Source organism: Stenella coeruleoalba, assembly GCF_951394435.1.
Source record: "Stenella coeruleoalba genome assembly, chromosome: 14".
NCBI lineage: Eukaryota > Metazoa > Chordata > Mammalia > Artiodactyla > Delphinidae > Stenella > Stenella coeruleoalba.
In genome coordinates, this window is record NC_137160.1 from 78,761,032 (window position 1) to 78,778,132 (window position 17,101).

At 38.3% G+C, this 17,101-nt stretch overlaps 1 protein-coding gene across 7 annotated transcripts in view; it reads right to left on the reverse strand.

Moving 5' to 3' along the window:
• Nucleotides 1-17,101, reverse strand: part of TAOK3 (TAO kinase 3) — a 188,587-nt gene that overhangs the window by 40,709 nt on the left and 130,777 nt on the right. For all 7 annotated transcript variants that reach the window (XM_079942082.1, XM_079942078.1, XM_079942081.1 and 4 more), the window contains 4 exons: nt 14,098-14,191; nt 12,994-13,075; nt 6,091-6,258; nt 3,363-3,569 (listed from right to left, as the gene is read on the reverse strand). In XM_079942082.1, the coding sequence (XP_079798208.1) occupies nt 3,363-3,569; nt 6,091-6,258; nt 12,994-13,075; nt 14,098-14,191 (551 nt within the window). The remainder of the gene's footprint in view (nt 1-3,362; nt 3,570-6,090; nt 6,259-12,993; nt 13,076-14,097; nt 14,192-17,101) is intronic.

Below are 17,101 nucleotides of genomic sequence, written 5' to 3' on the forward strand. Positions count from 1 at the left end.
GCTGAGTAATATTCCATTGTATATATGTGCCACATCTTCTTTATCCATTCATCTGTTGATGGACACTTAGGTTGTTTCCATCTCCAGGCTATTGTAAATAGAGCCACAATGAACATTTTGGTACATGACTCTTTTTGAATTATGGTTTTCTCAGGGTATATGCCCAGTAGTGGGATTGCTGGGTCATATGGTAGTTCTATTTATAGTTTTTTAAGGAACCTCCATACTGTTCTCCATAGTGGCTGTACCAATTCACATTCCCACCAGCAGTGCAAGAGTGTTCCCTTTTCTCCACACCCTCTCCAGCATTTATTGTTTCTAGATTTTCTGATGATGGCCATTCTGACTGGTGTGAGAAATAAAGATAATATAATTTTAAGCTCAGGTATAGGACTAAAATGGGTTTCATGAAGAGATACCATTATTTAATATTGTTTTTATATATAATATATTCTATTCTTGTAGCCTGCTTATAGTTTTTTCCTTTTTTCATTGTGGTAAAATACACATAGTTACCATCTTAATTATTTTTAAGTGTACAGTTCAGTGCTAATACACTTATAATGGTGTATAACTGTCACCATCATCCATTCCCATAACTCTTTTCTCCTTGTAAAACTGAAGCTCTGTACCCATTAAATAACAATTCCCCATTTATCCCCTCCCCCAATCCCTAGTAACCATCATTATACTTTCTGTCTATGATTCTGACTACCAATGGTAGTCATATACTTTCTGTCTATGATTCTGTACCCTAAGAGCCATAGAGTATTTGTCTCTTTGTGACTGGCACATTTATTTCACTTAGCATAATGTCTTCTCAGTTCATCCATATTGTAGCATATGGCAGAATTTCCTTCCTTTTAAAGGTTGAATAATACTCCATTGTACATATATACCACATTTTGTTTATTCATTCATCTGTCAATGGACATTTACATTGCTTCCACCTCTTTGCTGTTGTGAATAATGTTGCTATAAACATGAGTGTACAAAAATCTCTTTGAGACCCTGCTTTCAATGCTTTAGGATATATACTGAGAAACGGAATTGCTGGATCATATGGTAATTCTATTTTTAATTTTTTGAGGAACCACCATACCATTTTCCACAGTGGCTGCACCCTTTTCCATTCTCACCAATAGTGCACCAGGGTTCCAATCTCTCCACATCCTCACCAACACTTGTTATATGATGTTTTTTTTTAATAGTAGCCATCCCCTAATGTGCGTGAGGTGGTATTTCACTGTAGTTTTGATTAGAATTCCTTAATAATTAATGATGTTGAGCATCTTTTCATGTGCTTACTGGCCATTTTTATATCTTCTTTGGAGAAATGTTGATTAAAGTCCTTTGCTCATTTTTTTTTTTTTTTTTTTTGCGGTAAGCGGGCCTCTCACTGTTGTGGCCTCTCCCATTGCGGAGCACAGGCTCCGGACGCACAGGCTCAGCGGCCATGGCTCACGGGCCCAGCCGCTCCGTGGCATGTGGGATCTTCCTGGACGGGGGCACGAACCTGTGTCCCCTGCATCTGCAGGCAGACTCTTAACCACTGCGCCACCAGGGAAGCCCCTTTGCTCATTTTTGATTCAGGTTGTTTTTTCGCTGTTGTTGAGTTTTAGGAGTTCTCTATATATGCTGGATATTAATCCTTTATAAGATAGATGATTTGCAAATATTTTCTCCCATTCTGTGGGTTGCCCTTTTACTCAGTTGATATTTCAGACTATAAATTAACATCTGGTTTTCTTAGCTGATTACACCAAGGAGAAAAAAGTATTGAAAGGCCCATATTATTACAAGAAAGCTCTATACTGGCATGTAAAAATTAAAATTAAAACCCCCAATGAGTTCAAGACCAGCGTCTTTTTTCTTGTTGATTATGCCGGTAGAGTCTCTCTTCTAATTTTGGGTGCTCATTTGAGAGGTCCTGGAGTAAAAAGATCCAGCAGAATTCCTCTTCTTTTGCTCTCTATCCCCACGGAGCCCCAGAGGTAACGGAAAGGAAAAAGTCGATCTCTATCAGCATCCATGATAGCTCCTTCCAAAAAGAGAGCCCAGCAAAACCTTCTTTTCAACCTTTCAAATACATGACCACTTGCCCAAGTTCAAAGAAGGACAGCTGACAATGCTGAACTCTTAGCAGATTTCCGCATCTGCATGCTATCACTCCTTTCCTCAAAATGCTTTTATGGTTTTCTAATAATCTGGGTCCTTGCTGTCTCTCTGGTCTTAATTCACTTTCTATGTAGTTCACCAAACTCTAATCTCTCAGATCCTTCCCTTCTTCCTTGAACATACAAAGTTCCTTTTGTCACAGGGCCTTTGTACATGCTGCTTCCTGACTCACCCCAATCTTTCACCCCAAGGTAGCTAACTTCTATTTGTTTCTGAAGTTTCAGCTTGAATGTCACTTTACTGGGGAGACTTTCCCCTACTCCCTGCTAGATTAAGTCCTCCTTTTACCCAGAACAAGTTTTATAATTACATGATAAAGTTACTTGTGTGATTATTTGCTTACTCTCCCCCACAGATAATAAGCTCCATGAAGGCATCATGTCTGTTTTGTCTGTATCCACAGGGCCTACCATAGTTCCTACCAGATAATAAAGGTCCCCACCAATGTTTGTTGAATAAATGAATAAGTTAATCAGTTCAGAAAATAAATGTAATCCCTCCACTATTCATGACTAGGCACCAATATGTTTTCTCATGCCTTCCATCCTTACCTGTTCAATTTCCTTTTTTCCCAAGAAAAATGCACACTTAATAGTGAAAAAAATTCTTAAACTTGCTCACCTACTGGAATTAGACTGTGATCACTGATACTTATTAAAATAAGTACATAGGGACTTCCCTTGTGGTGCAGTGGTTAAAACTCCACCTGCCAGTGCAGGGGACAAGGGTTCGAGCCCTGGTTGGGGAAGATTCCACATGCCATGGAGCAACTAAGCCCATGTGCCACAACTACTGAGCCTGTGCTCTAGAGCTCGTTGGCCACAACTACTGAGCCCGTGTGAGTAGAGCCCATGCTGTGCGACAAAGAGAAGCTACCACAATGAGGAGCCCGTGCACTGCAACAAAGAGTAGCCCCACTCGCCACAACTAGAGAAAGCCCATGCACAGCAATGAAGACCCAACGCAGCCAATAAATAAATAAATAATAATAAAAGAAATAGGCACAGATACAACTTGCCTAGTCCTACATTATCTTTTTACCATAAAAGAACTATCGTGTGCTAGGTTGAGTCCCACATTTCAGTTGTGAAAGGGGAACTAAAATATCTGGATGCTAAGTGACCTGAGCTGGCTTCATTATGATTGGCAAAGCCTAGTGCTGTGAAGGGGACCATGAAACTTACCTTCCTGTGCACAACAGAGGAACTGGAATTTACTGGGCTTTCATCATCATGCATCATGACAAGCTCCGAGCTGCTATCATCCATGACCTCCTGCATGCTGTTCACACTGCTGCTCTGGCTGCCTGTGCTCACAGACATGCTTGGGATGGAATGGTTGCTGCCCAGGCTGTCCAATTCCCTGCTCAGGCTGGTTCCATGTTCGCTGTCCTATAAAAATGGGGCACTTGGGTTAAAAAAAAATGACTGGAGATAAAGTACCAATCCATTGACTAAGCTATTAAGTACACTCAATTTTGCAGTGCCAAGTTGCTTTTCTGCCAAATCTGCAAGGATAAACTTTTAATGTAGTGGCTCCACTACTCCCCTACCATTTTCTGACACCTTCAATTCACTTCTATGCCTTCCACAGGGGCTATTCTGGGCATGGGTCATAAGGCTCCAAATGCTGCTATGCCAGGGCTTTCCTCTGTCATATGCGACTTTTCCTCTGATATGTGACTATCATATTATTGTATTGCTATTCGGTAATCAGAACCAGGCCAGGTTTCTGAGAGACCTTCAGGAACATCAGGGTGCTAGGGAAAGACCGCAGGCTACTGAACAGGGGACCTCTAGGATATCTGCAAACACGGCAGTCGTCACTTGAAACTCAAAGCGAGTGAAGAGAGCTTTCAGAGATTTGACAAACAATATGGTCCTTTGCAAGTCATTACTGAGTAACTTCATATCTAAGCAGGGATATTAATTCTACTGTCCTGGACAGGTAATTAAATTCTGCCTCCCTCAGGCAATTCTATCATGCTTACCTCTGTAATCTTATTAAATATATCTGTCAAGTAATACTGGTATTCATCACTACTCGTCCAAAGACTACTATTTGAGAAGTGATAAAATAATCAGAACATATAATTTATCCATCACAGTGGGATATCTTTCGATACAAGATTAAATAATATAATTAAAGAAACTTAGCTCCAAAAAACCCCTATTTTCAAAGAACCATGCTGTACATACATAACTTTAATGAATTGTTACTTAGCCATGGTAATATAAGGAATCACTGACAAAGGTAATTTGGGTAATTTAAAATGATAGATAATACATTATATTTTTAATAGATTTATTTTCCCAATTAAAAGGGCTCATTTGTATATATGCAATCAAGAGACTTTATATTCCAATTCAGCTTTCTTAATTCCATTTTTATAATTATTGATAAAATAATTTTATTTTCTTTTATATTAAAAAGCTAAACTAAAATTCATTCTTCATTCTTTTCCTATTTTTTAATCTATTTTTAGAGGAAGAGGAGTTCTTTCTTTTGTTCAAGGCTAATCCCTGCACTAATGCTCTTACTGTTATGTACTTCCTGAGATCCTACTTCTTTAACTGCATCTCTTTCCTCTATCTCCAATGCCTCTGTCCTGGCTCCTTTCCTTCTGCATATAAATATGAAGAGGGCTGCCCTATATGTATATACCTTTCTACCTACTGCCCTTTGTCACTTTTCCTTCTTGGCCAAATTTACGAATCTTAAAATAACCAACTTTTGCTATCTCTGCCTTGTCACTTCCCATTTATTCTACAACCCATGGTAATCTACTATTTATCCTAACTATTCCTGTAAAACTATTTTTACTAAGGTCATCAAGAAGGCCCTACTTGTAAAACCCAGTTAACACTGTTTTTGGTCCTTATGTAACTTGACTGCTCTGTGGCATCTGATGGTATTGGCTGCTCCCTCCTTGAAGCTGTGTACGCTCAGTAACATCTGTGACGCCTTTATCAACCAGGTCTCCCTCTTCTTGTGTGGCATGGACCCTCGTCTCATTCTACATTCAGCTCCTTGATTCATCATCATTTTAATGTCCTTGACCCCCATCCAACTATCCTTTACCCAGACCTCTTTCTTATGTTCTGGATCTGTATTTCCCAACCAAATGCTAGATATCTCCGTTCAGGTGTCCCAATTGTCATTACCCTTCCCTTCGACCAATCCTTCTTAAGTTATTTGAATGAGAAACCAGAGAGTCATCTTCCTTTAAAACCTCCATCTGTACACTGTGTCAGTAGCATATGATGCCAGGAACTTAAGACTCAGTAGGCATCAAACTGAAATCATGCTTAACCTCCTCTTTCTCCTCGGTTCTTTTTCTCTGTTCTTGGTATTGACATACTCTAGTCACCTAGGCTCAAATGCTCAGAGTCACCGTAAATTCCTCCTCATCTGTCACTGTCAATGAGAAGCACTGTATTATCAAATCTACCTCTACAGTGTTTCTTAAGTGTTCCTTTTCCCCTGATTCCCATAGACACTACCTTCACTGCCTCTTGCATGGATTATTATCCAGAATGTTACCTATTCAAATCCATCTTACACTCTGATGCCAGGATAATCTTCCTAAAGCACCGCACTTCCCTGAGTCTAAAATGCCCTAGGCCTGCCTGTCAGAAACGGCCCACCTCTTCACTAATCCCCACCAGCTGATGACTTTTTCTCTCCCCACTATGGCCCCTGCCGTGTGCTCTCCCTCTACAGCATTTTTCATATTTCGCCTTCTATAAGAGTTATTTTATGAATGTCTCTTCCGCAACTCTGCATGTCTCTTAAGGCAGAGAACATCAATTACACTGTTATTCCCCAAAGTGTTTTTCATAGCGCGCTGGTCCAGAACATTTTCACATAGTAGGCATTCTATAAGTGCCTGCTAAAATAAACTCAACCTACTTCTTCATCTTCCTGTGACTCATTCAAGGGTCCATTTCGTGTCTCTTGGAAAAGGATTTTTTTCATTTTCCGGTACTGTAGGTTATCTAGCTCACGAACAGCATCTTTTGTCCTCTGTATGAGGTCAATTAGGACACGTAGTGGCCGGTCTCGTCGAACAAAGTCATGCTAATTGAGGGAGGAGAAAAAACAGAAACTGATAATGAGGAGACATATTTTTAGGTGCTAGATTTAGATACAAAAGTAAATAGACATAAAACAGCTCTGTGGATTTTGAAGAAATAACAAGATATGATTTTCATTTCATGTAGCCTGTCATCTTTATAAATCTCATAGAGCAATAACTATGCTTTTCTCTTCTTCCTCAAGCCCCATTTTGTGGACTTGTCCTAGAATTTACTCGAGAATTCTTGAGGTTTACTTTACCATACAAGTAGTGACAATGACTAGAACTTTAAATAGTAGCTGAGAGCTTGTGACTTTCAAATCTGAAACTACATAATAAGCAAAAGAATGCAGAGTATAGAATATTCTTCTTATAATCTGCCTCAATCCTCTTCCCCACCCTATGCTACCCTTTTAAAAACAGACTTGTGGGGCTTCCCTGGTGGCGCAGTGGTTGAGAGTCCGCCTGCTGATGCAGGGGACACGGGTTCGTGTCCCGGTCCGGGAAGATCCCACATGCCGTGGAGCGGCTGGGCCCGTGAGCCATGGCCGCTGAGCCTGCACGTCCAGAGCCTGTGCTCTGCAACGGGAGAGGCCGCAACAGTGAGAGGCCCGCGTACCGCAAAAAAAAAAAAAAAAACCAGACTTGTGTATATTTTGTTTTCTATTTCTGTGGTCATATATAGTGTATGCTTGAAAATATGGCAGCTATTCCATATATCCAGAAGTCAGAATTCTGGCAACTTTATCTTCTCTTTACAGAGCTGTATAACCAGAAATAAGGGAAAAGGGTCTCTGAGAAGTAAAAATATCCGCCCCAAAGTCCTTCAGTTTTTCTTGGTATAAACGGGCTTCACTTTCAATATTATCAACGATCTCTAAGATATTCTGGCTTCCTGGTTTCTCAGTCTACAGCATTCAGAAAGAGGGAACAAAAGTGGGAGAATAAAGGACTGAGAACTGTTAGAGGGTTACTTGTTGCCGAAAGAAGAGACCTTTGAAAGTTCTCTGACTGCCTGACAGTAGAGAGAGGGGAAGTCCATGATTAATACACCAACCAACCAACCAAATAAGAAAGAACCAAGGTTTGTGGGCTAGTTTGCAAAGGGGCAAATGCTCTTCATACAGTCCTTTTATACTACAAGACTTCGTGAAATGCTATTGTTTCTGAACCATCAAGAAGAGAAATTATATTCATTATACTTTCTTCACGAAGGCAGAGAAGCACATCATATATTTTGACAAGATTACCACAGAAAATGATCAAAAGTAGGAGGGAATTTTATTTTTTAAAGTAAAAGTTTCAGTTATGTGGAAAATTCACTTATGTGAAATTATAATTTGAAGATATTGGGAAAATGAGACGTAATGTGGTAGCCTTAGATGATGGAATAGATTTAATATCTTTGTAAGTTAAACAGATATAAAAGAGGAGTAGGACCACTGTGAGAAAAAAATCTATATGTCTTGTGGTTCTTCACCCTGACTTTGCTGTCCGGGGAATTGTGGCTTTTGCTCCCGTTTTTATAAAATATCTCTTCCTATGCAGAGTCCTTTCTGAAAATGAAACACCATTCCCAGAAGGAAGCGTAGCCTGCATATTTCAAGAGGAGAACGAAAGGGAGAAAGTAAATTATTTTGCTACTCCAGTGCCTGCAATTAGATAAGAGCAAATCAGTTTTTAGTAAACTTCAAGCTGTAACCTAGGATACTGAATTTTAGAGCAGGAATAACTCTTAGAAATTCTTTTATTTCCAAGGTGAGGAAATTTAGGCCCAGAGAGGTTAAGTGATTTACACAGCTAAACAGTGGAAGAACTAGAGCTGCAACCCAGGTTTCTTTATCTGGGGGTTTGTTTTCTGGTGTTCTACCACTTATTTGACCATATCATTTGTTGTGACAGACACTGTGGCCCATTTATCCTCCATTCCAACCTCTTTTCCTCACCTTCCTTTCTTGTAAGCAGTAGAAAGTAAAAGAAGTTGGACTCCACCCTTCTTTGCAGTTAATAGCGTGACCAATAGTTCTGGCCAATGAGATATAGGCAGAAGCCCCAGAGGAAGGCTTTGTTTTCCAGAATAAAAAGCAAGACACAAGAAAAGAAGGCGCTTGTTTTGCTCTGTGCCCTGCCTTTCTCTTGCCAGGAATAAAACTGAGTCCTGGAGATGGGGAGCCATTTTGTGACCAAGAAGACAAAAGCCACATACTAAGGAGGGTAAATTAGGGAGATAGGAGGAGCTGTTGAGCTGCTTACATTACTGGACTGCTTTCCCAATGTCCTGGACTTCTTATTGCGTGAGGTAATTAAACCCTTACTTGTTTAAGTTTTTTAAAGCTGATATACTCAACATCTTAAAAACATCTCACTGCCTCCATCGTAAAGTCTGACCCTTTACAGGGGGTTCCTGCTTGAATGTCTAGGTTCCAATCTAGTCACTCATTCTCCTCCTTCCCACGCAATGCATCCTACGTCTAAATCATTCTTGCCTCGTGCCGTGCATTTCACACCTGCATGTCTTAGCTCTCGTTCTCTCTGCCTGCAATCCCATCCCCTCACTGTTCTCTAAACCCATACAGTTAAAAGGTTCTCAGATCATTTTCAAAGAATGCTTTCTTTGTTCTTGGAAATATGTTTACTTTAACATTTAAGTAATAGAGAAATGCATAAAAGAAGGTCAGTCACTCAAAATTCCACCATCCAAAAATAAATATTAAGTCATGAAATAACATTTTAGACACTCTCCCTCGCTCTCTCTCTCACTCTCTCAGAATGATGGATACCCAGAAATAATTTTACATGAGAAACTTATTACACATGGTAATTTAAAGAATAATCTATTAAATTAAGGTGTATTTGAGTTTAATAGAATTAGAAGCGTCTGAAGTAAAATAATTGCTTAACATTAGCTATAATTTCTTCACCAAGAGTTACCAGTTCCTAAAGGGTCCTCTAAAGTTAAGGGAAGAAAAAAAAAATTATGAAAAGCTTTAAGACATAAGAGTTACTTAAAAAAGACTTTCAATTTAAGAATTTATTGACCATCTACCCTGAAAAGCAGGAAAATTAGTACATTTACATTTCTTTCTTACCCCTACTTTTTTCTAGTTACGTTATTATTTTTACATTTTCAATTTTTACACTGTCAATGTTTATAAGTTTTACATTCTGCTTTTTGACCACAGCAATGATTTTACTGTAGTTCTCTATTTAAATTAATCCTATGTGAAGGTGACATTTTAACATCACGAAGAAAATGTGACGAAAAGATGGATTATTTAAAAGTATTTGGGAACAGCAAGATAGCCAACTGGAGAAAAAAAAAAAGTTGAATTCCTTATAACAAATTTCTGCATGACCTCTCCAAAAAAGCCCAGAATAAAGAATATCAAAAGAGAAATACGAAGAAAATATTTGCAAGATCTACTACAAATTAATAAGGGAAAAAACCCAACAACCCAACAGACAAATGGGCAAAGACTGTAGAGCATTCATAGAAAAGGAAATAGAAATGGCTTGTCAACATATGAAAGATAGTCTAATTCACAATGAGAAACACAAACTAAAATGACAGTGAGAAAAGTTTTTCACTGATCTGACTAGAAGCTCAAAAAGTTTTGGTACTCATACTTTGTTAATGGACCATAAATTGGGGCATCTTCTTTGGTGGAAAATCGGCAATATTTATTTAAATTTAAAATCCACATTCCCTTTGATTAGCAATTCCACTTCTAAGAACCTATTCTTTGGGTATCTGTATATATAGGTACAAAATGACACCTGTGTAAGGATATTCATTCCAGCACAGTTTGTCATAGCAAAAGACTGCAAACACCATAAATGAGTTGGTTATAAAAACTACACTCCATTTGAGTATATAATGGAGCCATTAGAGAGGATGAGATAGTTCTTCATGTAGTAATATGGAACAATACTCAAAACACACTATAAAGTTAAAAAAAAACCCAGCGTTTATAGTTTGCTACCACTGGTGCAAAAATAAAAAAGAATATTTACTTCCATATACGTAGAATATCTCTAGAAGGACATGTACAAAATTAGTGACACCGGTTGCTAACTCTAGAGAAGGGGCTGGAAGGGGAAGATTTACTTTTCATTCTCTCCCTTCCACTATTTTTTTATCTTCTAAAATGTGTACTGTCTAGCCAAAATGAAGAATGTAGTCTCTTTACAATGCTAAATAAATAAATAGTAAATAAATAATAAATATCAGACAGCAAACTTAAATTTAATGTTCACCACCAGTCCTTTTACAAGTTTCCCCAGTTCCTAATTCACTCTTTCTTCCTTCTTCCCTCTGTCCCTTTCTCTTTCTCTCTTGCTCTTTCTTTCATCAATAGATTGGCTGGATTTTGCTACTGAGTAATTAAGAAGAAGCTTTTAAGAGAAGAAAAGGCTTGAAAATGTCAGCTGCCTTTATAAATTGAAGAGCACCTTAGCTGGGTCACAAATCCTTGGTTTACATTTTCTTTTCCTTAGAACTTTGTAAAGTTCTACTCTTTATCCCAGTCCTTGCTTTATTTTTCTGATATTATATCAAATCATTTGTTTGTTTTCTTACTCCTTCATTAGAATATAAGTTCCAGGAGGGCAGGAACTATCTTTTTCTTTGTATCACTGTATGATTTTCAGTGCTTAGAACAGTGCTTGGCACACAGTAGACAATCAGTAAACATTGTTGACTAAATGGTAGGCTCACTTGATTTGGCCCACCAAACAAAGAGTAAATCAAATCAAATAATGATCCAAACATTTATTTCCAAAAAAGTTTTCTTCAGGTATATCTTTAAATATCTTCTGTTCCATGTGTTTTGCTTTCTTCTTTAGGAATAATAGGTTGGAATATATATCTCCTCTGTCTTCCACATGTGTCATGTTCTCTATAATCATCTTTTGAAAATTTTCTTTTGCATTTAATTTTATTTCCCTAAGACTATCTACCATTGGAAACACCTAAATGGGTTGGTTTATTATATTAGTTCGTTGCTTATGGTATGATTTTAATCTATATTTATTTATTTAAAAATATACTTATTTGGCAGCACTGGGTCTTTGTGGTGGCATGCGGGATCTCACGTGGGATCTTCATTGCCGTGTGTAGGATCTTTTAGTGTGGTATGCAGGCTCTTAGTTGCGGCATGCAGGCTCTAGTTCCCTGACCAAGGATCAAACCTGGACACCCTGCATTGGGAATGCAAAGTCTTAGCCACTGGACCACCAGGGAAGTCCCTTAATCTATATTTAAATTTTTCTCTTTCGTTTCTTTCTTTACCTCTGCCCATTTGTTTTTTATATCCTTTTGTTGTCTGTTGCCCTAAAATATCATCTTTGAATGCTTGTAGTATCTCTTTGAGGATTTTTTTTTCTCCTTAATTTATAGCCCAAATTTATAATTTTTTTCTCTTTATGGCAGTGCTGTTTGTGTCCTGCTTTTTAAATCTTTGTCTACTTCAAAGTAATAAACATATTATCTGTGTTTCTGGTGTTCTGCTGTCTGTAGTCCATGTCTAGAACATGTGATAGCTCTACACCAAAAGAGAATAAGGTAGAGTCCATTGCCTTGTTGCTTCTGTCACCATATTGTTGTGGCCTGTTACTCACAAGAAGAAAAAACTTACTTCTGGGTAAAAAACTAGTCAGCTTCAGACCTACTTCTTCAGGAACACTCAAAGCCAGAAAATAACAGAATAAGAGTTCTGAGAAAAAAGAAAATCTAAACCAAGAATCTGTGACTTAGCCAAGGTGCAATTATAAAGGCAGCTGACATTTTTAACCTTCACAAATTTAGGCAATAGAATCCTGAGTTTTTCTTAAAACAAACAAAGAAACAAACAAAAAAGTGCTGAAAAACACATACGCAGAAAAGATTAAAGCAACCTGGACTATTCTGTGGCCAATAAAAGATACTTAGATTGTAAAAGACTCCCACATACTTCACTGATATTAATGGAACACATTGCCTATGTATATAAAGCCTACAATAAAATGTTACATGAAAAGAGATGCTCAAAAATGCTATGTGTGTTTTTTTTTTTTTGTGGTACGCGGGCCTCTCACTGTTGTGGCCTCTTTCGTTGCGGAGCACAGGCTCCGGACACGCAGACTCAGCGGCCATGGCTCACAGGCCCAGCTGCTCCATGGCATGTGGGATCTTCCCGGACCGGGGCACGAACCCGTGTCCCCTGCATCGGCAGGCGGACTCTCAACCACTGTGCCACCAGGGAAGCCCAAAAATGCTATGTTTAAGTCAGATGAATGCAGTTAACATGTGTGATGCAATGCTATGAAAATGTCTGTTTTATATGTTTATCACATATCTTCATTGCCTGATGATTTGACAACAACCTAACTGAAATCCCAGAGTTGGTATTCGAACCACTGGCAGTCTCTGTCCTGAAAACACTGCATTAAAGTTCATGCAGATATCAGTCACAGGAACATCACAACGATGACCAAAGCAAGGAGAAATATTCTTTGTCACAAGGCAAAAAGAAGGGGGAGAAAAAAGAAAAGGGGAAAAGATGGGGGAAAAACTTTCTGCGGGGAACATATAGCACATATCTTGCTACTTCTATGCCTAGCTACTATCTCTGGATAAATGACAAGGCAGTATATTCTAATCCAGTTTGTCATGATGAGCTGCCATGGGAATGATTTACTATATTCCACTACAACATGATTTTAAATCCCCCTCCTCAAATATAAACTTGAAAAATTACCCGTAATAGTTCCACTGATGTTGGCCTTTCCTGAGGCATTTTCTGCAAGCAGTAATCAACAAATCTCCTAAAGGAGTCTGTCCTGTGTGTGCAAATACATTGAAAGAAAATAAAATCAGGGTCTGTAGAACATACTGATCACTTTAAATAATTTTCATCCAAGGGAAATTTTTATATTTTAGGAGATTTTTATTAAAATACTTTGGAATGTCAGGAGAACTGAACCATTTTCAAGTTTAAGGTATCTAAAATTAATTCTTTTGGATAATGAATGTGGACAGTTTCAAGTTAGTCAACATATAAGCAAGGTCAAATCGTTATATCATAGAATGAAAAATACTATATTTATATACAACGGTTTTATGTACATTTTTCTCTCCAAAGATAACAACTCTCATAAGTCTTAAGCCTATATTCTTCATGACCAATTGGTAACTCTTCCATTACCCACAACCTATAACCAGGTAGTAAAACTTGAAGCATAAGGGACAGAGAACCTAGGAATATGCTTTCTGGATGAAAACACTTTCTCTCTTGAAAATTCCATTTTGTCTACTCTTCTTTGACATCGCCCTTTTTCTATAACTCTGTGGCCCCAATAGTTAGCAAAATGTCATAATTTTCAGCAAGGAACAATGTATCTTCTGAATAGATAGTATATGTTCTGTCTCAACACATTTAAATACACATATAGTAAAGAAAAAAAATGACAACTAGAAAAATAATGACATCAGAGTGGATACTTTATCCTTGCTAGGAAGTGATAAGACTGAGGTGATCAATACAAAACCATCATGACTTAAGAGACTAGACTGGTTAGGAAGGTAGCAGGGCATGTACCTAGTAGAATTTCAATTCCTACACACATTAAGAACACAGTAGAAGCCATAGTGAGGGTAGAAATATAGTGTGTGTGTGTGTGTGTGTGTGTGTGTGTGTGTGTGTAGAAAGTTCAGGCTTATAAAGCATCAGTGTCAGTTATCACAACATACAATGAAGGAATGAAATGCTTTCTAGGTCAGATATTTAAAGTGTAACTTAATGAAAGTGCCAAATACATATGGTGATTTCTCTTAGAAATTTAAAGCAACAGCTCAGTCTTACCATTCCTTAGACTGTAATGTGGGGGAGTCGTTCTGGGCAATGTGATATAAGGCACTCATTGCATTCATGTTGAAAAGAGGGGGCTTCCGTTCCGCTGAAAGAAAAGAAACACGATAAAGCAGTTCTTGCAAGGCATCAGGCAGATGGAGAAATAAGGAACTATGAGCGAAGCTGTGCCACTAAATCAATAGCTCGTTATTATCCTCATGCCACATAATCCACTTATTTTAATCTCTAAGGTCGCTCAGGATAGCCATTTAGAAGAAGCTACTGGTCATCTTAAAGTACACTGGAAAAGCTCCTAACAGAACCCACTTCAAGAGAGTAAAAAAAAGTTTTCTTATTTTTCACATGTATCTTCAAAAGGCTGGACTTTGTTTTCCCACAATAGGTATGAACATCTTCGTGTGTGTGTGTTTTAGTTAAAATAAAAAATATGTATTCATTGAAAAAAATTCAGAAAGCAGAGAAGTAGAATGAAAAAAAGGGATAATGATGGAATGGAACATCTTAAACATCACTAACACAGTATGGGAGGTAAAGTAATTCAATTCAATAAACACCATTTGAAGGCACACCCAGGCCAATGAACTGGTACAAGTCAGGGTAGAGGGTAAAAAGGAGGTAGGAAAAGGAGGATAAATGTAAGCAAGGTCTTGTCCATCCCCTTCTAAGAAGAAACTCAGTGAATCAGATACTTCTTAGTAGAAGATTTACTCCATCCCAGCCCACCATGGTCTCATGTTTGTAATTTCTATTGCTGTCTTTTAGTAGACTGCTCACTTGGCATGTGCTCTCCTATTGCATTTATATAAACATACAAATCTTTTCTCTCAAAAGAAATCATAAGCTCTAAGAGCAAGATCTTATAACCCTAATACTCTTATTCTTTTATTTATTCTCTGGCATATATAATAAGATATTATTCAAATATTAGGTGCTCCATTTGTTGACCAAAGAAATAAGGTTCTAGTTCTGAGTACAGTTAATTTTATGCTATTTATTAGTTATTATGTCACAGAAGATAAATCACTATCTCATTCTACTGTGTTTATCCTAATGGATTCTTTATATAGTACCACTTTAAAATTCATAATGTGATCTCAGGTTTCATCAGAGCACCTTGGTTTTTAAGTAAAGATTCTCCTCTTAACCACTTTTAAAACGGTGAATTCAGGGCTTCCCTGGTGGCGCAGTGGTTGGGAGTCCACCTGCCGATGCAGGGGACGCGGGTTCGTGCCCCACCCCCTTCTGGGAGGATCCCGCATGCCGCGGAGCGGCTGGCCCCGTGGGCCATGGCCGCTGGGCCTTCGCATCCAGAGCCTGCGCTCCGCGACCGGAGGGGCCGCAGCGGTGGGGGGGGCCCGCATACCGCAAAAAAAAAAAAAGGTGAATTCAGCTTATTCTATGCAATTCTAAGAAACATAACAAGAACTAACGGCAGGGAACAAAAAGTAACAGGGAAGACATTTTTACTCATAGAAGGAAGAACTTGTGAAAAGCCAGAGTGCTAAAGCAAAGAAAAACCAACCCCCCCCAAAACCCACAATGAATAATGTTGATAGCAGTGAACTTTAAGCTATTAGCAGAGTTCCAGCAGAAGGCAACTATACTTATTTATCAGTGATACTCTGGAGGGGCCCCTCATAGTCTTGACTAAATGATCTCTGATACTTTTGAAATGTGACAGTCTCTGATTCCACAAATATTGTTTATTAACTTCTCAACAGGATACTTTACACTCACCAAATGGATACCACTATTATAGGGACATGAACTGTTAACAAGTGGAAATTTGAAAGCTGCAGTGTGGACAAAGGGATTTTATACCTGTTTCAAATGTATAAGATGAAAAAAAAGGCTCAGGTTTATTTTATTTATCAGGAGGTAGATTCTAGAAAGTTTCTAGAGCATGGCCTTCTGACAACTTCAAATATTGGAACCATGTGGAAGTAGGAACTCATCATGTTACCATCAATGGATTCCCATGATTTTTAGGACAAAGTCTAGAGCTTTAAACATAGTCTCCTGGTCTTTCCTAACATGACCCTGGCTACCTCCAGCACTTCATTTTGAGAATCAATGTTTCCCCTCTCTTCTCATGCATCTGTTGCTTCACTGAAAGAACCAAGCTCAGGTTGGTTCACATGTTGCTTTCTCTGTCTGGACTCCCCTCTCACTTTTGTTGCCTAAACTTTACCTGGTTAATTCTTCCCAATCCTTCAGGTTTCACCTTAAATATAGTTGCATTTCTGCATTAATTTAATAAATATTTATTCAAGGCTTATTATATGCTTACAATCATTTCCTCAGGGAAGCCTTCTCTGACCTCTCAAGAATAGGTGTCCCATTAGATTCTGTCATTGCAAATTATATTTTAACTTTCTACCACCTATCACAACCATAACTAATTATTTACGTAATTCTTTACTTAATGTATGTTCTGTTTACTAAACTTCATGAGGAACAATGTCTATTATGCTCATCTTTGCATTCCCACTGCTGAGCACAACACCTGGTATATATTTTGGGTGGCCCCAAAATACCTATTAGATAAGTAAATGAAAGTAAGGCAAATTAAGGCAAAGAAGAAAATCTGTCAACAAACAAAGAATCTTTGTGCAGCAAGAAGTCACAAAAATGACTGAGGAGTGACTAAGTCTTGGGGCTTACATCAAGATACTATGTGATGGCTTCACTCACTATTAGAAGGATAGGAACCCTCCCACTCATTGGCAAAAGGTATACAATTCGAGCTGCTTAGAAGAACACGAAATTGCACAGGAGAAAGAGCAGGGAAGGGGAGCTAAAGAAAGAAGAAAACAGAAATTTAGAAAGGGGAGGATGAAGGAACAAAAACAACAAAACCCAATTCAACAGTAATAAGAAAGGCAGTAGCGGATTTGGAGCAGGAATGTGAGGTCTGTGAGTGGCAGATACCCTGTTGTGAACAAGACAGGAAGACAGCCAGCCACACTATGGGTGGAATAGCTCTAGTAGAGAA